Source organism: Cibotium barometz, chromosome 56 (assembly GCF_041138505.1).
Source record: "Cibotium barometz isolate CiBa-2024 chromosome 56, ASM4113850v1, whole genome shotgun sequence".
In the NCBI taxonomy this organism is placed as follows: Eukaryota; Viridiplantae; Streptophyta; class Polypodiopsida; order Cyatheales; family Cibotiaceae; genus Cibotium; species Cibotium barometz.
The window spans coordinates 5,624,881-5,650,340 of NC_141101.1; the positions used below are offsets into that span (position 1 = coordinate 5,624,881).

The window sequence follows — 25,460 nt, forward strand, 5'->3', positions numbered from 1 at the left end:
GATTTTCAGGAAAGTCCTTGTGCAGAACATAATATAAGTATTGTGCATCCGGATTATCATGGTGAGACAATATAGAAGATGATTCCTTTAGCCTTTTAGGCCCCACAGGTGGATAAGCACACCAAACCACCAGCATGCATAGAGGGCAAACCTTAAGAGGCTGAAAACTTCACAGACACACACACATACACACACTTGCAAGTGCTAGGGATTGCTGGGCATGGTGAGCACATGCTGAGCAAGGTCTTACAAGGTGCAAAGGCCAATGAAGGGTGCACTATGGAGACAGGATGGAGCAACAGGCACAAGGCTAAGACCTTGTAGGGGCGAAGGGCTAAGGATATAGGAGGGATTGCTCATGCAAGCGTGTGTGGGACACGTGAGGGGGGAGAGAGAGAGAGAGCCTCTAGAGGATATCATAGCCCAAAAAGAAGGAATGCTTGAGGAGTTTCCATAAGGACCACATATGCATCATATGTGGTCCTTAGAGAGAGAGAGAGAGACGGAAGGACTTAGGAATCTCCAGAAGTTTCCGGAAGGACCACCGGACGGCACCGAAACTGCCTACAAACTTCACTACCGTAACGTTTGCAATAGCTACAATTCAATGGCGGCGGCGGGAGCGACACGGCATTTGTCTTCAGCTTTTGTTTCAGGATTCATCATTCAACTGTATTTCATATATTCTGATGCGAAGTGCATCTCTCAGTCTCTCACATACAGACATACAGAGTTGGTAGATTGTGTGCTATGTCGACCCTCAACGTCCCCGATGAGTTGCCCGACCCCAACGAGGATTGCATCGCGCTGCGAACGGCCTTCGAAGGTAATTTTATTTTTGCTTTTTCATTCAGACCCTACCATATGCGACCTCACGGGAGCTTGGGAGACCCTTGCCTTGAAGCTCTAACTCTGTGCATGCAACGATGTGCAGATATTGGATGCGACAAGAAGGCTGTAACGGATGTGATTTGCCACCGAACCCAGCAGCAGCGCTGCATAATTCGTAACATGTACGATGCCAAATACGAGGAGGACCTTCTGCAGCGTCTCAGATCAAAACTCCATGGCGACTTTGAGGTCCAGATTTTCCCCTTTAACTGACTTGTTGATTACTAATAAACTAGGGGCCCCTATTGCAATTGGTTTTCCTCCCTGAGACTTTGTACCTCAGTGGGATGTACACCCCATGCATCTGTGATCACGACTTTGTACCTGAGTGGGATGTACACCCCATGCATCTGTGATCACCTGGGGTGCATGGCCTGCTTCCAGGATCGTTTCAGGGCCGTGAATGAGTGCACTGAATCAGTTTTTCGTGCTGGTTGGACTCCCATGTTCATGTGCATACATTAGGTGCACCCTCAGTGTGGGTTGTGCATATGCATTGGAGGGGTGAAACTCGGTGTGGATCTGAGCCCAGACTACTGTCCGCATGTGTAGCTGTCAATGCACTTCCCAATGTGCAGTGGAAAGGCGTTGCTTCTTGATATGGGGAGGGTAGCCACTTTTATTTTATTTTGTTTTCTCCCACATCATGTTCCTTTAAAAAATACACATACTCCTTCGGCTTTTGTGGATTTTTTCGACTGATGAACCGTCAAAGTAGCACCTTTGAACCCAGTGGATGTGATTTTAGGTCATCCTTGGTTGTTTGATCATGAGGGGGTATTCTACCATAGTGAGCACTGGTTGACATTCCGCAATGCTTTCAGCCGCCAGTTGGAGGTAGTTAAGGAGTTGTTGCCTTCTAAGTTCTATCAGAGGCTCTCTTGTGCATGTTTTCACTCTCCAGGCTAATCGAGAAGTATGCAAAGGTGGGCATGCAAATTTGTTGTACTTCGGTGTGGCACTCTCTGAGCTCGATGAGATTGCAGAGGATTGGAAGAAGATTTTTGACCATTTTCAGCTGCAAGTTACCAGGTGTGAGCACCATCACAACCCGAGGATCACCATATTGAGCTTACCCAAAGTGCTAAGCCCCTATTGTGAGCTCCGTATCAGATGAGCTGCCCTCAGTTGCTAGAGCTCAAGCACCGATGTTGGCTAAAGGCTTGGTCGGTCCAAGCTCCTTTTTACTTGGAGCTCTGGTCCTCTTGGTCAAGAAGAAGGATGGGAGCATTCGCTTATGCATGGATTATCATGCATCGAATAAACTTACCATCAAGAATTAGTTTCCTCGGTCATGCATTGATGACTTATTGGAGCTCACAGGTGCCAAGTGTTTTAGTAAGCTTGATTTGTAGTCAAGCTATCATCAGGTGTGGATTGCACCCCTCATTTTGGACTTCTCTTAGATTTTTGGAGTTCCTGATCATGCCCTCTGGGTTGTCCAATGCCAAGGCAGCCTTTCGTAGGATAATTTCCCATATTTGGGATGGTTCATCGTTGTGTTCTTTGATGACATCTTGGTTGTCCCAAGAGGTGTAGTGTTGGGACTTAGAGATGGCCATCTAAGTTGATCAACAGCAATCAGCTAGTAGATGGAGCAGCTTTGTGTGGCACAAGTCACCTTTTTGGGCCATGGCATCTCCACTGAGGGGTTTCCATGGATCCGGCTAAGGTGGACACCATTTTGATGTGAGCAGTTCCAGTAGACGTACATGAGCTTCACGACTTTTTGAGCTTGACGGTGTTCTGTTAGAGATTTTTGTAGCACTATGTCCAGGATACAAATCCTATGAGTAATGCTACAGAGGAGAATTGGGTATTTTTTCGGTCCCCCATGGAGCAGGCATGCTTTGAGAGGCTCAAAATACTTATGTCTTTAGCTCCCGTTCTGTGGCTTTCAAATTTGAACAAGCCACACTGTTTTGTAGTGGTGGTGGACTTGGAGGTGTGTTACAGCAGCATGGGCATCCGGTGGTTGTCTTTGGAAGTTGAAAGTTGTGTGCAAAGTTTTTTATTTAAGTGGCTACTATCAGTTCATAAATTTGTATTTTTTCTTTATCCTTGTAGTCTCTGCAAACTTCTTCTAGTGTTTTTTTTTTTTTTTGGGTTGGTTGTTTAATAAGTGCAATTATTTTCTCAATTTGTTCGATTTGTTGTACTCCAATAGTATGAAGGTATATAAGGTTACGGTTTCTGACCTATACCCAGCTTTAGATTGCAATACACTGAGTACATTGGAGCTTCTTGGGATTGGATAGCTCAACCCCTCAGCCATTGCTGCCTGAGAAGCACTTCTGAGCTTAGGCCGTACCAACACCATGCCTCATTCCTCGCCCGTTCCATAATTCCAGAATCGGTGTCGGGCTTGAGGCCTGATTTTTTTGGGTGGGAATGCCATTAGTGAGCCCAATCCTCATTTATATAGATGATTGGTGAAAGTGCCCTTAACTGTAAAGCCACTTTACACTAGCTCATTATTAGTAACTTTACACTAGCTCATTATTTAGTAACTTAATAATTTTTAAATTAGTACAGAGTGCCCACAATTGAGCTACAAAGTAGCATCAGTTTAGCCTCATCGGTATTGCCAGTCTAGTTGTGTTTTTGGGCACAAAACAACGTTGTATCCTGGGTGAGTAGTGGCTATTTCCATCATCTGGTCCTGATATTTTGATTGGCATATTTTTGTCTTGTGGCAAAGAAAGCAGTTGTACTTTGGATGTGTGATCCAGCTGAGAGAGACGCTGTGATCATCAATGATGCATTGAAAGGTTGGAATAAAGATCAAATAACACTTACAGAGGTCTTATATTTGCGGACATCATCACAACTAGTGGACATAAGACATGCATACACCTCCACTTTTAACCGATCTTTGGAAGAGGATATTGGCATCAAAACAAGTGGAGACGAGAAAAAGGTAAGGTGTATTTAACCCAACATGGAAGGTTGCCATCTAAGTACATGGAGAGACTCTGCTGTTCCAACAAGGTGTCACATATATTCTTGTGGATTTGCAGCTTTTGTTGGCTTTTGTCCGTCAAGACAGACCATATGATCTGGGACCTGATATGTCAATTGTACATGCTGATGCCAAAGACCTTCTTTGCGCCGTAGCAAATAGAAATGCTGTGGACAAAGCTATGATCATCAGAATTTTCAGTACAAGGAGTCCGTTGCAGCTGAAGGCTACAATAGATTATTACAAGCTAACTTATGGGCATAGTATTGGGAAGGTGGAGTCTGGAGATAATCTCTAATACTTGGCATTTTTATGAGACGGGAATTTGCGGTCTTTTATACAAGGCTTAAAATTGGGTTGTTTAATTTCAGGTCATGAAGCAAGAAACAAAGGGAGTTTTGCAGGGGATGTTAATAGTTGCTATGAAATGTGCAAAAAATCCCCCCAATTACTTTGCCAAGGTAATCAGTTGTTTTTGGTCAATTGGAAAAGAAGTTAGATCAGCCTTAGAACATCCCCCCTCCCCCCCCTCCCCCGGCCTCCCTCCCTTGCTCGTTTCCCTGGGTCGAATTTGCTTTAGTGAATGAGAGTGAGAACAAGAATGGCTGAAATGATAGTGTAATAGGTGGCTTTGCTGAAATGATAGTGCAAAATTGTGGGCTTCGCTGAAATGATAGTGCAATATGTGGGCCATTATTCTAAAGAAACAAGCCTGGGAATGGAGTAAAATGGCATGTTTTTCCTTTACCGGCTGTTGGAAGACGATAAGAGGCCTGTACTACCTTTGTCTTCTTGTCCGTTCTCACCACCTTGATGGTTCATCTGTGCAAACAGTTTGTGGGGAGGCTTAAGAATCTGCTAAAAGACACATTGCTAGGCTTGAAGTGGGCCAGTCTGCCAGCGGGAATGGGACCAACTGCTGGAAGCAGTTTGTTGAACATAGTCGAGTCTTCTATCTCCACCTTTCATCTTCTTGTTGCTGATGGTGATCTGCTATCACTTCCTCTACCTCTTTGCAATGTTGGAGAGCTGCTGCTGTGGTCTCCTCCAGAAGCCTCTCTTCTCCAGCCCGTTCAAAGTGAACATGCTGCTCGAATTTTGCATGCTTATGCCAGGTACTCTCGTGGAAGGGTTTACAAGTTCGATCAGGTTTTATTGCTGAATCATTTAGACATCAATATAGGGAAGAACCTTGGCGCACCCCCCCCCCCCCCCCCCCCCCCCCCCCCCCCCCTTGTCAGGATCATATCCTATAAACCACTTGTGGTTAGCTAATCAAAAGAAACATAAGGGCACTAGCATCTAGCTCACCACCCTACCATAGAGCCATTCAGGCTCATCCCCGAATTGGAGGTTAGAAGCATCTAGAGACTTGGCTCCATGTGCAAAGCCTTGGAGTCCCATACCAACCAGGACACCCCTCCGATTTGAGCACGGAGTAATCTCAGCAGTAGGGTCTAGAGGCTAGGTATGAGGAGCTCTCTCTCAAACTGAATCAATAACTCACTTATATAGGCCACCTTATAAATTGTGCAGGGCTCTAAAAACTCCTAGACCTCCCCATTTAAATTTCTAATACCATTCCCCGGTTAACCGAACCCTAGGTTAGTCACTTTGATGAGCATGATCTCCCGTGGCCCCTTGTGAAGCCCAAGCCCCCCCCCGCTCCCCCCCTTCCCCTTCATCCTTATCCTTGCCCGACCCGCCCTTAGTGCAAAGAGCTGCAGCCCTCGCCTCCTATTTTCTATTCCGGCTGCCCAACCTGTTGTAGTAGGCTCGGTTGCATGACGCATTAAGGTGGTGGTTCTCCTCTGGACAATATATGTCCAGAGTCCTCAATGCTCACAGCACAGCGCACACATGAATAGACAGATTAGAATGGAGCATAACATAAATGGCAAGAGTGATGAGAATACTAGACGACACTTGTATTTCTTGGATGGTCACCTAGAGACGTACCTTTTGGGAGGTGATAGCTACAACCAGGCTTTGGGGGGAGGACATGGCCGTTTTGCTTCTCGACTTGAAGAAGGCATACAACGAGTTGATTAGGCCTTTTTGGAGGGGACTATGCTGAGACTTGGATTTTCACTAGCCTAAATCTGGGGAGTTGCGGCCCTCTACACGGGAGCCCATAGCTGCGAGGCTGGGCCCGTTGCAGAAGGATCAGTGATCTCCATTGGCTGAAAACCTAGAGGGGGGTCCTGACGAGGCAGGGCCCGTTGCAGGCATGGAAGGGTCAGCGATCTCCACTGGCTGAAAACCTGGAGGGGGGTCCCGACGAGGTAAATAGTCTCCAGAAGAAGGGAGGGGTGCGGGGGGTGTCTCGAGGGAACTGCGGGGGGCCCATCGGGTGCTAAGATAAGCTAAAAAGGGTTTTTTGGCAAAACCATATCCTCCTAGATCCTGCCAGCTTGGCACACCTAGTGCCGACGCCACTCGGCTCACCTAGTGCCGACGCCGCTTGGCTCTCGACGTCAATCGGCGGTCCCATCTGGGCCAATGGTCTGCCACTCCCTTGTGCCGGTCTCAGCCGGGGCTTGGTGCTCTGGTACATGGGGGCTTGAGTCTCGCCCATCCTTGAGGAGGATCTGGAACGTGGCCAGAGGGGGGGACAACTGAAGGGGGCCTCCTAGATTGCCAACGAGGGCAGACTCGCACGAGATGTGCCATGTGGCAACCGATGAAACATTGGCCTAGGAGGCCAGAGTACTCGACTATCTGCAAAATCGGGTCCCCCCACAAACTAGGAAGCGAGATGATGTAAGGCACTAAGTTTGGGGAGGTGATGCAGATACGAAGGGATCCATCCACGCAATTACCGACACAGGCGGGGGGGGGGGGGGGGGGGGGGTGGATGGATTCCATCACCTTCTCGATGGTACCACCTATCACTGGGAAGAGAGGAATGTATTCCTTCTTGAGGCCTGGGAAGTAAACTGTCACAAGAAAGCCTGAGATGCCAGCTAGAGGATCGGATGGCAGGTTGAAGCTGTGCTGCCACCTTGCAAATAAGGCATGGGCTGTACGCAGTGTGACGGGGCTCAGCTGCATTACTCTGTCCAAAAGCTACAGGCGAATCGAAGTGAGCTGCATGACGCAGGCTGAGGGGGCGCGAAGGAGAGGACAAGAGGCACAAATGTTTCTTAAAAATATTTATATAGATCCTTCATATGATTTGATTTATTGATACATTTTTTAGGTGTAATCAAGACAATATATATACCAATAGATATGTTTCTTTTTTAAAAAAACTTTCTTCTTCATACTTGGTAGTAGTTAAAACTATTAAACTTTTAAGTAAATGTGAGAGTATATTTTGTTTTGGCACATGGGGCTGCACGAAGGGGCAAAATGAAGGGGGCTATGCGAGGCTGGAAGCTGGAGGCCGGTAGTGGCGAGGGGGGGGGGGAGGCGGCGCACAGGAGGTGAGGCTGAGGGCAGTCGAGGGGCACAGAGGGGGATGGGAGAAGCGGGAGCTTCAGCTCTCAAGCTCGCATACTTTCCCTGTTGGGCCATGGCCAAATTCTATCACAGTGGTGTGCAATCATGTGCTAATCCAAGAAGGTATCCATAATTCTGAGGAGTTTACAGTCACAGCTGGTGACAAAATTAGTCTAGAAGGGGTTTACTTAATCAGGTTGCACGAATGATAAGTCCTTTTTGGGGATCCAGGCTGGTCAGGCTTCCTTGCCAAGTAGGCCCCAAATGAACTGCCATCTCAGCTCATTTGGTGGCCAGAGGACCATGCTCACTCACTCCAAGGGATCCTGCCACGAGGCTATAATATCCAACTTCTACGCACATGTAGGGGCTTACTCACAGGTATATATCATTGTTCTATAGTGCATGCATGCATGCATCTCTCCCTCTCCTTCTTTGCTCGGTTCTGTTTTCTGTTTTGGCTTTAAGCTTAGAGTTATCCCCTTGTTGCTTTGTTCAAAAGTTAGTGTTGGATGGACAGGCTTTGTACACGTCAATGAAGGGTCTTGGAACAGACGATTCAACACTGATTCGAATAGTAGTTACCCGTGCAGAAATTGACATGAAAGATATCAAAGCACATTTTGTGCGTAAACACAAGAAGTCTTTGCAGAAAATTATCTCTTCTGATACTAGTGGACACTACAGGACTTTTCTTCTCCTACTCATTGGTGCACAACTTCATGAGATCCAGTCAGGAAGCTTCCATAGATTCAGCTCACGAAGATGACAATATCTTTCAGCCATGCTGAACCTGTATTTTAAAACACTCCCATGATATACGTGAGTAATTCCAAAATTAAAAAACAATTCGGCGTGCTCCAATTGTAATTGCAATAAAGAAATACCAAAACGGAAAAGAAAAATCAGCCAAAATCCGTTAATGAAGGGTAAAACGAACCAATTTTCATAAGGGGGAAAAAATAACCAAATCTGCTTTTAAAAAGAGAATTAAAACATTAAACATTTTTTCTAAATAAAATTTTGGTTTCGTAAGTAGGCTTTGCATGTGCGTGTATTTCATCTTTCATAAATACAAATAAACGTTTGTGACTGTTTGGAAGCTCTCTTCTAGCATGGAGCTAGCTAGCCATTAGTACAACAAACTTGTTGAAAATGATGTGATCTTGAATCCTATGCTTTGTATTTGGGTGAACCTTAGGTGTACAAGTGTTTATATTTTCCTAAGGTCAAATGGTACAAAGATGCAAGCTTGGATAAAGCCTAGAAGGTGTAGAGTCTAGGAAGCTAGTGCATGTGTCGGTCGTACATAAAATAGCAAGCACATGTGTCATACATAAAATAGCTAGCAAGTGTAAAACATGGAGAAAGGCTAGCTAGCATGTGTATGCTTAAGATGTGGAAGTATAAACATCTATACATCTTTTTTTTTTTAAAGGCAACTAATCTACTAGATAAGATGCTACATGTTCTTTTTATGTACAACACATGGGTGTTCAAACCCATTAATTAAGGTATACCAAACAACGAGCGAGTAGCAATGAGAAAAAATAAAAAATGAGTGAATCTCGTTGATACAATCTCGATAAGAAAAGACAATGCCATCTACAATGTCTATTGGGACGAGCAATCCATGGAAGTAGCATAATAGAGGCCTTGGTATATTGGCAACATGGAAAATATTTCTTATTAGTGAGGCTAGATTTGAAGAGAATCTAGTTTGAAAAAATTTGACAAAACTTTTCAATATTATTGAACATACATTGTTTTGATCCACGTGTAAGCTCAAACTTTTGCACAAAATCATGTCACCTTGGAACAAAAAAGGTTGAGGTTTCATTTACTTAATTAGAGAAACATTTTGTTCATAGATGGCACAAGGAGCCACAAACCAACTGCGATAGTGAAAACATAGCTACTAGCCAATCGCTTGTGCTTCATTAGACTACACCGAGTCACACTCATCATCGACAAACAAGTTGCGTTTGTGTTGGCACTCTCGACATCCCGGGGATCACAACAGCGTACTCTAGCAGCATACTTCACATAGATATAAATAAATAAAAAGAATAAATTTTAGGCCGTCATCATTTATGCAAAAAAATAACTAGAAGAAATTTTAGGGTTTAGGATATGAAAAGATCCATTTGCCTTCAAAGCATCTTTTAATTAACCACCAACCAAAAAAATTTCATATATGAATCGATGGTGGTGGAAAAACAAAAATCATGGAAAGGTGCCAAACACAATAAAATAGTACCACTGACCTACGACAGCCAATATTCGCATGACATTCACAAATCCATACAAATAGAGTCACGGTAATCCACTCAAAAATGTTCTAATAGTGAGGCGAAATAGTAATTAATAGTGCCAGTGAAAGGTGAAGGTGCTCACTAGTCGTACGGATTGCTCCTCGCTAGTATGTCTACCATATCATCGCCAATATATGAAGTACTGGCCAAATCACCATAATTTTATAAAAATGCAAAAAAAAAAGTTTTATTGAATCAAAAAATTTCCTTTGATAGCCTAAGCACGGTCCATATTGCTATATTTAATTTCACCAAAACACACAGCATAATTCCATCAAAAAGGCAAAAAGAGAATTCAATGCTATTATAAAGAAAAAACAAAGTGCCTTTGATAACTCATGTCGGAACATTCCATATTGGCAATGTTAATTCTCTTTTATTGCACCAAAATTTCATCAAAAATGTTAGAAAGAGGACGAAAACAAAAGTGGTATGCATCAACACTAAGGACATGTGCTCACAAGAGTTGGGACTACATGAAGGAATGTGTGATAACACTAGAGGCATACAAGAGCTACAGTGTGGTGGGAGCTCTACACCAACAAGTCAAACATTTTGCTCACAATTGTTACCTACTGTACTATGGTGAGAGTTACTTTAATTACCTTGATCATGATAGTGGGATCATGGTACTAAACAATATACTATAATATGGTGATTGTCTTAGAAGTTTGTTATTGTAGTACACAACAACTCTAACTCTAAAGACTATTGCTCTCACTGTGACTATTCTATCAAGCAATCATGTGTCTCCACATGTAATATATAACATGGTGACTATCTTAGACTTTTGGCATTATAGTATACAATAATTTAACACTAAGACTATCGCATTCACTATGACTATTCTACGAAGAAATCATGTGTCTCCTATAAGAATTGATGTGTGTTCCAAGACATTGCAAATAGCAAAATTTGATGTGTGTCCTATGACAATTGATGTGTGGCTTATATGAGAATTAATGTGTGTCCTAATAGAATACAAACACCAAAAATCGAGGCTTGTTTTATTATAGGGATCAACTTACAACAACAAGTCAATCTAAGGTTAGTGAGTGAAAAATCATTAATGCTACTAAAGAAAGGCTCACGTCCCATGTGACCTTAGGCCTTGTAGAAATATGTGACTTGTTATGGAAAATATCATAAACTTACCATATTATAACACATTAGAAAGATCTCATAGCTTATTTCTATCTTATAAAAATTAGCAAGTATGAAATTTCATGAAAGCCTCGTGCTTTTAAGCATTTAGCAATAATCTACATAATAGAAAATAACTCGCACTTTCACTCAAGCATTGTTGGCCCACACACTGCATCCAAGTACCACAAGGGGAACCATACTTTCTAAGTATGTCCATTTCTTAGGTAGTGGATAACTTTAGGATATTAGGCCCACAAGCAACACACTTATCTAGATGGAGAGAACAACATCCAGTCTTCTATAGTAAACTACCTGATCTAGACTTGAGTCTTTCAAGAGATGAAATGATCCAAGTCCCTAGTTTAGAATAACAAAGCTTTTTGAGGCACCAACTTCCCTGCAACTGATGTTATCAAGAAATTTGACTTTGATGAATTGGAGATGCACATGTCAAACCTTCAGAAGTAGCCTGCACGGGCACAGGCTACTCAGGAGACCCTCGCCATCCTCCTCACTAACATAAGGTTTGTGTATGTCACTCTGTGAGTGGTAGCCATGGCTTTCTTTCTGCACCTTGCAGTCATCCCCAGTGAGTCTTGCTTTTGTGTGGGTGAGTTGGCGTTTCTCAAGCTGCGGTGTTCTGTTTTTGCAAGCGGAGGGGGTTTGTGATGGTGCCGGCCTAGTCAACTCAAGAACCCGTGTATGGAGAGGTAAGGATGAAGTGATTAGCAAGCGTAGTAAACATATTGTTGATGTGGAAGTGGGTTAATCTGGCGAGCTCTAAATACACTTCTCCTACATCTTTTTCCCTTGGCATTGCTACTACTACCTCTACTTCCATTAATTGATTCTTGCCACCCTCATAAATGACCCCTCCTTCTCCCTCCCCTCCTGGAACTGGGACTACCAGAAGAACGGCAGTAATGTCATGCTTGCAATGTTCCTCCAATGCGAGACCTACCGTTACTCTAAGATCAGAAGCATTGCCAAATACGAACCTGCTCTCACTCTTCACAAAAGTTGAATTGTTTCAGGCTTTGTCGGGGCATCGTTATCCCACAGCTAATAAAACTACCTAGCTACTTCCTGTCATGCTACATGCCTTTAACTTTTTGGTAGGAGCATCATCTCTAGATGATAACTTTGGTCCTCTCAGTTCTACCTATGTGAGAAACATCTATTTCATATTTGCATGTAGTTACTTCTAATTGATATTATAGTGGATCGTTATAACTACTTCGGATATTGTGGTGTCTATAGTTCTCCTCTGATAACTTGTGCTTCTCTTTTTAATAGTCTACTTATATTGCAAGATGAATAGTGTTATGTTGATCAATTTTTTTTGCAAAGTGCTCGGTTTTAGTGTCTTGCTCATTCTCACTCACTCATGAGAAATGGCTATCCCCCCATTACCTCAAGTTACTAGCTAACACCTTTTTCCAATTGAGCTACCGTCAGATGGTATGCATACATCTTTTCAAATAATATAATGCTTTTGTTGTGAAGTTTAAACTTGTCCACTTGATACTAATTATTATTAAATTTTAGCCTTGTTCAAGCTTGTATAATCTCTTGATCTTGGCTTTTTAAGGTTGGTATCATAGCCTAGGTCACTAGAGCAGAGGCTTAGCTTTAGGGCAAATTGCTAGATTAGTATAGACATAGCTTGAAGGAAAATTGCAAGATTAGCAAGTGATTTAGCCATTATTAGTGTGTACTTAGGCTTCAATTGGTGCCTTAATTAGGTCTTGTCGTCTTAGTTGTTTTACAGCAGCTTCATCTTCCCCAATACGCAATCAAACCTTTAGAACTCTCCATTGTTTGTGGCACAGACCCTACCTCTGTGCTACGCAAGCAGCCCAACTCTCTCAAGCACAGCCTTCGTTTGTAGACGGGCACCATTGCGCGCATCTCTCTCGAGCATCCAACAACAGCAGCTTTGAGTGTTTCGTCAACCCTCGGGTTCTAACATTACAACCTAATGTCCTCTTCTTCATACACTCCTTTTTTGTAAGGCTTGGCCTTTTCACACTCTTTTAAGGTTGTTTGGTGAATGTTTGCAAATAATTTTCAGCATTTGGGGTCAGTCACATGCACAAAATAATCGTTTGTGCTTTTCCATACCTTTTCCTCCATAAGGGGCAACCCATAAGCACTTTTAATTGTCAATCCCAAGCTTTTCACACATTCGTTCATTGTAATGAGCTAGACACTGATTCTCGAGTCACATAGCCGAGAATTAAGAAACCCCATATATACACACCATCATGAGCACTATACTAAACAAGAGACAAATTTGATGAGAATGGATTTCACACATGGAAAATGAAGATCAAATTCTTATGAATGTCCCCAAAAGCTTGTGGGCTATTGTAAGTGGACAGGAACCTCAACCTAATGGGGATTCAATAGTAATATAGAGAGGCCGAGATGAAAAAGCATTAGCTATAATCATGCTAGGCTTGTCAGATTCATCGATCCATCATATCATCATAGAGACAACTTCACATGATGGTGCATGGATGGCACCCATGTATGTAACTCAAAAATAAGCTAAAACTTTTAATTTTTTTGGATGGAAATGAGGCTTGAAGAGCCTTTCATAAGGAGTATAATAAATTGAAGAGCATTATGCAATAGTTAGCTAGTATCGGTGCAATAGTTGATGAATAGGATGATGCAGTGACCATCCTACTAATGAGCATGCTCAAAGAGTTTGGTGCACTTGTGTTAACTTTGAAAAATTATCCTTTGATTGGCTACGAGGGAAGAGGACACATATAAACTTCAAGACAAAAGCTAATTTACATTATTTGAAAAGATATATAAACTTCAAGACAAAAGCTAATTTACATTATTTGAAAAGATATATATATATTTATAGGATTTCGATAAAGTTACTCTTTTATAGCTCAGACACTTGCACACTAGCTTATGCATGGATGACACATATGTGCTAGCTATCTTTTTCTATGTTTGACACCTGCTAGCTTTTTTATATATGGCACATACTGGCTTTCTAGATTTTACACCTTCTTTTCCAGGATACTTGTACCAAGATAATAGATCCATTCTAATATATATGATTATAAAGAAATGACCTTTACTTACAAGACAAGATTGTTGAGATATTGAGCTCAATTAAAGCTATGGACATTGATTACCTGCCTAGGTGATATTGAGCAATGTTACAGGTTGCATACATATAACTTTGTTACAAGTGAAGATGTCTAACAAGTTATCACAAATTGTGAGCAAGAAACTTAACAAGAATAATTTCCAGGCTTGGAAATTCATGATGACCAATTTCCTTTTGGGAAAAAGATATTGGGAGTTCATCTCTCACAAGTGATGAAAATGAACCTACAGGCCATGAAAGAGCCAGAAAGGTGCTATGTTGGTTTGTCTGTTAGTGTGATAAACTCTATGATTATGCATATACATGATGCAAAAATGCCTAAGGAGGCTTGGAAGACCTTGTTGAAGATGTATAATACAAATACTCAAGCTCAGAAGTTGTAGCTAAATCAGGAGCTGCATAATGTGACCAGAGGGAAGCTGAGTATAAATGATTATTCGATGAAGGTTAAAGGGCTTATAGATGCTCTTGCTTCTATTGGATAACCATTATCAGTGTAACCTTGAATGGTCTTGGCAAGGAATACAATTAAAAAAAGACCATTAGAGTTCATGAGAACTTTCCTAATTTTCACAAACTCGTTGCTCTCCTCATCCATGAGATGAATATTGGGGGAGGTTCATCCTTCGAAAGTTCACATGAGCATGACTTCTACTTAGATACAGGTAGAGGTAGAGGTAGATCGTCATAATATACTAGAGGATGCATTGGTGTCCTTGCTTCTATTGGATCACCAATAGTAGATAATGATGATATGGTATTAGGGTAGACCGTCATAATATACTAGAGGACACATTGGTGTCCTTGCTTCTATTGGATCACCAGTAGTAGATAATGATGATATGGTATTAGGGTAACCTTGAATGGTCTTGGCAACAAGGAATATAGTTAGTTTCATGCCTCCATTGGAGTTCGAGAGAACTTTCCTGATTTTCATGAACTCATTACTCTCCTCATCCGTGAGATAAAAATTGGGGGAGGTTCATCCTCTGAAAGTTCACATGAGTAAGTCTTCTACTTAGATATAGGCAGAGGGAGAGATAGATTGTTAGCTAGAGGATGCATTGGTTCCCTTGATTTTATTGGATCACCCATAGATAATGATGATATGGTATCAATGTGATCTGGAATGGTCTTGGCGGCAAGGAATACAATCAGTTTCAGACCTCCATTGGAGTTCAAGAGAACTTTCTTGATTTTCACGAGCACATTGCTCTCCTCATCCGTGAGATGAATATTGACGGAGGTTCATCCTCCAAAAATTCACATGAGAAAGTCTTCTACCTAGATACAGGTAGTAGAGGTAGAGGCAGATCATCATTTAAAGAACGCAGTGGTGGTAGTCAATTTGAAAATCAAAACAACAACAACAACAAGAAAAGTAGTCTCATGCATGTGGAAGAGGCCACTCTAAAGGTAAGGGGAGCCAAAGCAACCAAGGTGGTTGGCAAAGAAATCAAAATAAAAATAACATGGAGTGCTTTTACTGTGTGGCAAACTAGGGTACATTGTAAGATCCTTCCTCCATGTGTTCAAAAAAAAAAAAGAATAGCTCAAAAATTCTAAATTCTTGAAGAAGAATTAAGCACATGGAAAAATTGTTCAAAAATAAGAAAGAGCCTTTGAAAATTATTTTTTAGGTGTTAACCTAAAATTTTCTAAGGTTCCTATGCTTAGAAAATCATAAAATAGCAATTGTGCACAAGTGCACATATGTGTGTGTACCCCCTATGTGAAAGCACTTAGATCCCATATGAATTTGAAAAATCTGAACCCGTAATTAAATACAAAATGTGGGGTTCTTCCTAGTCCCAAGAGCTTGGGCGAAAGTGTTTGTAGCATCTTGAGAAAAATTAATTAAATAGGTCTAGCCTAAGTGTGTGCATCCTTGGGAAAAAAAACTAAATGGTCTAAGGTTCTAAGGTTGAGTGAAAACCATGGTTTGAGGAAACCACGTAGTAAGTGGAAAACCATGGTTTGAGGAAACCGCATGGTAAGTGTGGAAAACCATGGTTTGAGGAAACCAAGTGGTAAGTGAAAAATGGTATGTGGTAATAGGTCTTTTGTTAGGTGGCATTGATAAACCATGGAATGGCTAGTGGTTTCTTGCATGAGTGGTGTTAGGCTACCTCAACTCTAGTTGCATTAATGCATGGTGGACTATTGTTCTAGTAAGCCTTAGTCTAGCCCCCTTTTCCTTGAGTTATCTCATCTAAAGTGATGAGCATGGTGGCTGGGACTCATACGTGACAATTTAGGTGAAATCACATCAATATGAAGAGCCCTAACCTATTTAAAGAGGTCCTCTCCCCCTCATTTTCACTATACAACTAGTAGAAGCATCGTCATTAGCCTTTAAAATACTCTTTTATACTTTTGTAGTACTTTTATAACATCTTACACCCAGTAGTACTAGCTAATCTAGTAAAAAAGGGCATTTAAGCCATCTTGGAGAGTGAAAAGGGCATTGAATCAGGTGATTTATTCCTAGTCGATTTTTTTAAATTTCTCAAGTGCATGTGTACATATGATGTAATTCGAAATAAATAAACTTGGGACTTAACCTAGAAATTAAAAAGACCCAAATTGTTATTCAAAGGCTTGGATAGAAAGTGATTGGACCGGAAAACATGTCTGTCTCATTAGAACTTCTGATGGTTTACCCCATTTTGTGATACATGCATGATGCATGGTTGCTTAATCATGTTTGATATTTATTTAGACATTGTTTGTAGTATACTTAGTGAAAATTATTAAAATACTTAGTGGAACTTGTGACGGTACCTCTCACAAGTTGATATGATTCCGAGTTGATGTCAACTGAGTGGTGAGCCCTGTCATACAAAGAGGTCATTCAAGACCTTAACCCATCTTGATGAGGACATGGGTACCTGGCATGCCTTGTGTGAGGACAGGGCAACTCCAAAGTATACCAGGCCAGGCAGATATGGACTAGACCTACACATTAGTCATAAGACTCTAGTGCGAGGGTAACGTGGAGTCTTCATGCCTTGGGAAGGACATGGTCATCGGAAGTGGCTCCTACTGATCTTGAATACAAGACTTGTGGGCTCCTCCACTAGATAGTAACACAAGTTGGAGTACTCAAGCTTGTATAGGTGCATATATTCCTGGTTCGAGGAGTAGAGGAATGGTGTGAGGAGATATTTTGATATATATGACATTACTATTATTATTTGATATTTCACTATGATTCTCAGTATATTTCAATGTTTTCACTATGATTCTCAGTATATGTTGTAGAGTATGCATGAACTGTCTTTCAACACATCTTAGTCAGGTGTGTGAGTAACGAATTAGGAATATTAATTATGGGGGTGTGAGTTCACACCAACTCCATAGGTCCAATGGTAGGGTGAGAGGCTAGACCCAAGGGATTAGATGTGGTCTAGGATGTGCTTACGGATCTGGTCGAAGTAGAAATTGGATACAACACTGGAAAGCAGGAGGTAGAATAGACCAGTACAAACGGGTGTTTTCCAAACAAAACCCAAAAAATGTTTGAAAAACTTAGTGAACTTGGGTAAAATAAGATTTTTATTTTAGAAAGTGGAAATTCAAGTAGAAACATCTGCTCCATGATCAAGGGATAGGATGTCAATAGTCTCTATGAGTCACCGATATGACTTCTATCCACGAATTATGGAGGGACACTTCCTTGAGGAATCATATGCATTTTCTAGTGCAAAGTCTATTCCAAAATAGTTATAGGAGAAGCTACTAAAATAGCTCACATTAGGATAGTGTCGCAACAGTAACGAGGCCGCAAGTGAGTTACTCTACCCTTACATTACTCTTCCACTGTAGCTGTTTGAGTGTCTGTAAAAGAGGTAGGGGTCTCATAGCTAGTATCAGAGTCTAGGTTAAATTATTGTGATTGAACTAGCTGGCGAGATTAGAAAAAGGAATGGAAACTTATGAGTTTCATCTTTTTTCACATGCCTCAATAGATCTCCATTATTTAGAGTTACAAGGTACCTCAGTTCATAAAGGATTTCGATTGTGTTGCGGACTCTTTCGAGCACTTACTCCTCCAAGGATCTAATTCTCGACCCATGTTGATTCACCTATGTATTGATTGGTTCTTTTGGACTCAAAAGGACCGATGCTTTTTATGATACCTCAGGAAGCGAGAGAGAGTCAACGCTTCTGATACCTCAGGTAGTGAATTTAGATAATGATTTCCATTTGTCAGTATTATTTTTGTGAATGATTTCAAAGTAATTGTGATCTAACACTATGGACTATCTCTGAGTATAGATCATAACTTCGAGACAACAAAGGTGGACATTAGACAAAATTATCTAGCGGTGCACATGCAAAATAATTAATTTTGTATGGTTTGGCCCATTGTACATATGTTGGGCAAGGTTTATTTTTTATGAGATTAAAAGCATTGGACTATGGTTCAATTTTGGAAAGCTATGCTATTTATGGCTCTAAGGGCTAAAATTATGAAATATGATTTAAATACCGCTTGTGAAGTGGAGCCACACACGTTGATGGGCGAGGATTGCACCCAATCTTGTGCTCTTTGATCTTCATGCTCTTGAATTGTGCTATGGTGTCTATGGTTTATTTTCCTTATTGTGGAATATTGAAATATCTATGTACTAAAGGTGCTATAAAACAATGGTATCAGAGCGCATGGCAAATTCAAGTGTTGAATTTGGGTCATGGAGACTTGAAGAATAAAAATCAAGAAATTGATTTTTTCTCAAAGGTTATTCGCTTGGAGCAAATTTAAAGGCTTTTCTACAAATTCAAAATACTTGCATGGGAAGTGAAGAATTTGCCAAAAAGCCTACAAAGGGTACTTACATCAAGGTGAAGCTCAAAAATTGAAGAAGAGACACTAAGGTATGAAAAGTTATATATTTTTATCTAAAGGACAAGAAAATTACAAGTGGTTATTGACCAAAGGGCAAAGAAGGGTGTAAAACCACTCTTCAAATCCACCCTCTTCATGAAAAAGGGGTTTTCTGATTTCTTCGGTCTCTTGTAAATCCGTGTGTGTGGATGAAATCAGCAAGGGAAAGGTCCATAGGAGGTTTGCTAAACCAGTGAGCATGTCAGAGATGCATAATGAATGACAAGAGGTTTTTCTAAATATGATTTATGGTTAAAATTGCGAAATGCAATTAATAGAGCTAAATCAAATTAATTGGGAAAAATGGGATTAATTGGAAGTAAGGAAGCTTAAATTTTATTCCTCTCCCTCCAATTCAAGCGACGGCCATTTAGCGGCGACGGCGACGACGACGACGACGACGGCCATTTAGCGACGACGACGACGGCGGATTCCTCTTGCTTGGGCGAAAGACAGGCGACACGCGCGCAACGCACAAGCCGAATAAGAATATTTCTTTTTAATAAGCCCTTTTAAAGCCTAAACTTTGAAGCTTTTAAAAAAGCTTCATCTCATTTTTTTTTTAAGAGGCAACATTTTTTTAAAAACTGCGCTAGGTTTGAAGAAGCATTTTTTTTTCTTGCAAAGGCTTAAGCTTTAAAGTTTTGAAGTTTTAATATTATCCTAGGCCTTTAAATCTTAAAAAAAAAGCCTTATAATACTATAAGCTTTTAAAGGCTTACATCTCCCAAAGGCTTCTATTTTTCCCTCAAGCCTTCATAGATTACAAAAAGAGATATAAGGAGGGAGCTTACAAAACACACAAATTTTAGTAAGTGGCCAAGTCTTGGGTGTTATTTCCCGAAAATTTTTTGAAGCAGCTTTGAATGGGCTTCTTTTCGAATTGTCAACATCAAGGTGTCATTGGATTATTATTCTTATTGTTTGTCAAGACGCCATTGACCTCGAGCGCCTACACAAGCCTTCTTTTGAATACATGGGAGTCCAATAAGCTTGTTACTTTTTCATATTTTATTCTTGCACTTTCATATTATTTTGCTTGCGTCTTCTACAATGGCAACCTGTCCTCTAACACCAACTATACTTCAAGCTCAATTCGTCAGAGTGAGCATAATCAAAGATAGGAACTTGAGAGAAGAATTTCACGTAAGAAAAGAAGAAGGTCATCTTCCAGATCCAATTCTTCAGATTCTGAGGGGCATCGCATACACAGTACAATGTAGGCTACTCTTCAAGCACAGGCAAGGAAGAAGGAAAGCAAGATTAGCCACAAAGCTTTCACTTTTTCAAAATTTTGATGGTGAGAAGGAACCAAAGATCATATTGTCATGGCTTAGTCAACTTGACGACTATTTTTTTGGGGAAGAATTTTTTGAGAAGGACAAAGTCAAATGTGCTTCCAACCATTTGGTTGAAAGAGCATCTCTATAGTGGAAAGCCATCAAAAAGCAAGGACCAAATAGACCAAGAACTTTGAAGGAATTTCAAAATCTCATCAAATAAAATTTTATTCCACCAGCCAAGGCACGTCAACAATGGAATATGTTACGCCAATTTGATAAAGAAACAGTGTAGATGTATGTGGATAAATTTTGGCAAACACTTATCCAACTTCAAGCCATCGAGAGAGTGCGATCGAAGCAACAAAAGCGAAAGTTCATAGCCGGATTGAAATCAGTCATTATTAGAACGGAAGTGGACATGTTCCATCCTCAGTCTCTTAGCAACTCCATTTCTCTAGCGACAAACTGTGAAAAGAAAAGTGGATTTTCTAGGGTTACTATAGTGTGGCGGCTTCTCACATTCCTTAGTTTCCTCGATCTAACCCTCTTTCCAAACATTTTGAGAAATTTCAACGTAAAGGTGAAGCAACGAGGGACAATGGTTCACAAGCGAATGGAAAGAAGACCAAATTATCAAAGAAAAATAACAATGGAGATCAAAAGTCTCTTGTGATTACATGTTATAGATGTGACAAAGAAGGACATTATGCATACGAGTGCCCAAAGAAGACAAAGAATCGAGTTGCGACTGTGAATGTGTTTGAAGACAAAGACAATGCGACCAACCAAATCAAAAGGGTACTCCAAATCATGACTTCTATGACTAGCAAGGTAAACCTAAAACTCTATCTTATACATTGTTCAATATGAAAAGAAATTTAGAGGCCATAGGTGAATTTTTTGCAAAGCAAGAGGAAAACAATTACTCTGGGATATGTTTATTGATTTCCCAAATAGACAAGAATAGCACTTAGTTAAATTCAAATTATTCATCACAATAGTTTTAATGATTGATATGTACTTTCTAAATGCGGAAGAAAATATATATTAGACCATTTTCTATTAAGACTTCAGTGAACTAACAATGATACAGATATGTTTTTCGATTGATCACCGAAGGAATCCAATTAATTATGTGAAGACATTGTGAGTGAATCCAATGCAAGAGTGAATCCGATTAATTATGTGTGATGCATGGCTTATGTGTGAAGCATGGTAGTGAATTTAGATAATGATTTCCACTTGTCAGTATTATCTTTGTGAATGATTCCAAAGTAATTGTGATCTAACACTGTGGACTATCTCTGAGTATAGATCATAACTTCGAGACAACAAAGGTGGACATTAGACGGAATTATCTAGCCGTGCACATGTACGCAAAATAATTAATTTTGTATGGTTTGGCCCATTGTACATATGTTGGGAAAGGTTTGTTTTTTATGAGATACTTTAAAAGCATTGGACTATGGCTCAATTTTGTAAAAGCCTAATTTTGGAAAGCTACACTATTTATGACTCCAAGGCCTAAAATTATGAAATATGATTCAAATACTGCGTGTGGGAATGAAGCCACACACATCCAAAGGGTGGATTGCACCTAATATTGTGTTCTTTGATCTTCATGCTCTTGAGTTATACTATAGTGTCTATGGTTTATTTCCTTTATTATTCAATTTGTGGAATATTCAAATCTCCATGTACTAAAGGTCTTGTAACAATACCCCCAGATGGGATGGTTATTCCTAGGAAAGACGTAGAGTTTATATGAGCCGATTGAGTATAGCCGACTCCATGTATATAAAGTATACACACACACACATATATGATGTTTTTTTTTAATTGAAAAAATTTTCACTGTCTTCTTTCTTGTTTTCAAATTATTTTAATAAGTTAAAATTATAGAATGGTACAACAAATAACCCAGTCTTACCTGTCGAATATATCGAGGTTGTCTCGAGAAGATGACATGATAGCATTTGTATTTGAATACCTTCTATCTTCTCAAAAATCAATGCAAAAGGTTTATCTTGATGCATCATTTTGAAGGGCTCTTCTTTCCAACATGGCACGAACAAAGGCAGCAGTGGTGTGTCATTAATGACACCTATTTTAGTAGTGTTTATGCTTGCAGGCACACATGCTCAAATAGAATATTTGTATAGCCATGATTTGTTACAAGGTTAATATATATCTATACCAAGATATCTTCTAATCCATAGATGCATTTTCAGGGCTATTAGGTTCTTTATCCAAGATATTTTAGATACATTTTTAGGGCTATTAGGTTCTCCATTAGGATAATTAGTAGGCTCCATATATATGGGTCTGTACCAAGATATCTTAAATACAGAGATACATTTCTAGGGCTATTAGGTTCTTTATCCCTGGAACCTAAATTCTTCTCTCCAAATTTTAATAACCCTAGACAGCATCATAGAACCTATTGTGCAAAAATTGGAGTCCTTAACCCAAGATTTATTTATGGAAACAAAGAGACAATGTTGCACAAAAATAAGATTGAAATACAAATAAAGCTTTTTCCTTTGCCGCGAGTAAAGTTTAAAATTTTAAACGTATAGTTATGTGGCGTGGTAATGGGCTAGCATATCATTGATCATGAATACCAAGCCATTAGTGTTACTTTTCAATATAGGATGAATGATAAAACAAGGATGGTTGTATACTATCTCGAGTTTAGAGACTATTATTCTGGATAACTTCATCAAGCATTAGAAGGTGTCGGGGGCATTGGTCATGCTGAATGGCATGACATGAGTAGGTTTCCCATTTCAGCAGAAATGGTGTCTTATATTGATTAGCTGGGTCAATCATCTTTTGGTTATACCGGCTCAATCACATTGAAACTTGCTATGTCTCACGGGTGGGCTAGTACATATCAATGTGTATGGAATGTTCAGCGATCCTTCCCTAGGAGGTGGTGCCTTTGAAGGAGACAATATAAAGTCATTGTCGGTCACCTCAAAGGGAATGTTACGCTAGCTATGGTGACCGATAGAAGGCCAACTCTAACCTCCCACTAAGTCCTCCCTCACTGCATCTACTAGCAATGTGGGGGTCGGATTGGTTTTAGAGGTTCTGAGTACTCCCACACTACATCTAGCAATGTGGGACTTGGTTGGATTGGTTCTAAAGGTAGGGGTAGAGGCTTTGAAACTAGTTCTATTTGCAGCCTCTTAAGAATGGTTAGGGGTCTGTGAGGCCTTGGACAAAACTTGGGCAAACTCTAAGGTTCCCCACTCGTTCTATGATTGGATGTAAGATAGGTTATGGGATATGCCCAGGTGGGGTTAGTGCTTTGTATGTGACCACTTGCTAGTTCACCCTGCACGTTCCTTACAAGATCTTGGGCTTACTTCAATCTCTCTTTCTTCAACACGGAGTTGGGGTACTCCTAGAGTTTATTTGGAAGGTTTTTGTAATCTATAGGTTTCTTTTCTTTGGGAAAGCGGGTTTGTGGGGGAGATTATTGGCTTTCTCCACACAAAAGGTAGCTTTGGAGATCTTATCCAAACCACTTTCAATGGTTATGATGTCATTATCCTTGACACAATTGTTCGTGCATTGCGTTTCCACCTGCTCTTCAAGGTCTTCTTCTTTTTGGGGGGTATATACATATGCATACCTCATGGGGTTTTGATATATAGACACTAATCTTGTGTGTGTTGAGTAACCGATGGGCCTAGCAATTCTAATGGTTGCCTTGGTGCATGGTGCACCAGAGTCCACCTTGTTGGATTTCCTTTGTACCAACAATGAGCTAGATCATGGTTCATATGTCTCATTGGCAACAATGAGCATAAAATTCTTGCTATCTAGGCCTTTGTAAGGTTCCTCCCTCCAGCTTTTGAGATGTTAAGGTGTAAAAACCTCCCCTTCAGTTTTTGTAATCATCCCCTAATTCAGAATACAAGAAAATATTATTTTTCCTTGTTTTTGGCCTAGAGAGAGAAAATATTCTAGAGAGAGATAATATAAAATTGAGATATATTTAGATACAAAGTTTCTCCTTATATTTAAGATGAATTCTCCTAAAAAAGAAGTTCAAAAAGAATTTTTTAATGTGCATTAGAAATTAATTGAATATGTGTATAAGAGACCTTAGCCTAACGGTTCACATTTTCAAAAAAAAAATATTAAGGTCCAAATAAGGTTCTAAAGGGCCATGATGACAAAAATACAAAGAATAAAAGAAAATCCCCCAAAAATGAGTAAATGTTCACATAAGATGAAGAGTTGACTAAGTACTGGGTTAAAATTGAGGTTTATTAGTAAAAAAATCAATTTTTGACACCTCAAGAGTGGGGAAGGGGGCTCATGAAGAAGGCACCTTTTTCTCATCATTACCTTACATTTTTAATTCAAAAAATGAGATATTTTTTGCTCTCCTCTCTCCTCCTACTGCAAACTGGATCAAAAAGTGAGCCAAACTGGTCCAAACTCGATCAAACTGAAGCTGGTACTGAAGCTGAAAACCTCTAGAACCCAGTTGGACTTGGTTAGTGGCCTCCCTCACCTATAAATAGACCCTCATTCCTTTGTATTTTCATCTTTGTGTGTTTACATTCTAGTATTATCTTCATTCTAGTGTATGTTTATTATCCCTCTATTTTGCCACTACTTTGGGAAGCTTTGGTGCTTCACAAATCTCCATCCTCTCTTGGAGATTACCCTCCCTATCTTGGTGGCCAAGTTTGTCTTGTGGGGTTCACTTCTTTTTAAAAGAATCAAGCCAAAAATCAAGGGTAAGCCTTAATCCATGGTGTTTTTCTATCTTTCTCAATGATAATCTTCTTCCCAACCCCTCTAATGCTTGGGAAGCTTTTTAATCAATGGTTTTTTCTTGAAATCATGCTTTTTAATGATTCATAATGTTTAAATGGTTTAATGCTAATCTTTATGCTTAATTATAATATTTTTTATTAATAAATCTCTCCTTTTAAAAGATTAATCATCTTTATGGTTAGATCCTTGTTAGAAGGATAAATCTTAGTGATAATCTCATTATCTTAATCAAAACTCTAGGCTTGATAAGCTAGAACCTTTTATTCAAAAAGAAGAATATTGAGCATATTTTATCTTGAGAAATTATTCATATGAATACATCGAGAAAACATGGATAATTCTTAATCCCAAAAAAGAATTTTGAACACATTTAACTTTTGGAATTTTGAACTATACGTCTAGATTCTTGAAAAATAAAATCTTGGAGTACATTCTGATTGTTTTATATCAAGAATGCTGGGAAAGCATTTTGACTATCTTGTCGAATAAGGTCGTGTGAGGACCTAAGTGAAAAGGTTGCAACAGATGACGGAGAGTCGATGAAGGATGTCTCGCGTGGCAAGGTCAAGCGAGGTCTTGACTGGCC

General features: G+C 40.1%; 1 protein-coding gene across 1 annotated transcript; it reads left to right on the top strand.

Moving 5' to 3' along the window:
* The first annotated feature begins 520 nt into the window (after positions 1-520).
* LOC147606827 (annexin D5-like) lies at positions 521-8,315 on the top strand. Its single transcript, XM_086791404.1, has 6 exons — positions 521-826; positions 935-1,080; positions 3,593-3,811; positions 3,912-4,127; positions 4,225-4,314; positions 7,818-8,315. The coding sequence occupies exons 1-6, from the start codon at positions 751-753 to the stop codon at positions 8,064-8,066; spliced, it is 996 nt and encodes a 331-aa protein (XP_086647530.1). The 5' UTR covers positions 521-750; the 3' UTR covers positions 8,067-8,315.
* Positions 8,316-25,460: the final 17,145 nt, after the last annotated feature.

Coding starts and splice junctions, on each gene's coding strand:
- LOC147606827 (XM_086791404.1), top strand. CDS start 751: ATGTCGACCCTCAACGTCCCCGATGAGTTGCCCGACCCCAACGAGGAT. Junction 3,812..3,911: donor CAAGTGGAGACGAGAAAAAG/GTAAGGTGTATT, acceptor GTGGATTTGCAG/CTTTTGTTGGCTTTTGTCCG. Junction 4,315..7,817: donor CCCCCAATTACTTTGCCAAG/GTAATCAGTTGT, acceptor TTGGATGGACAG/GCTTTGTACACGTCAATGAA.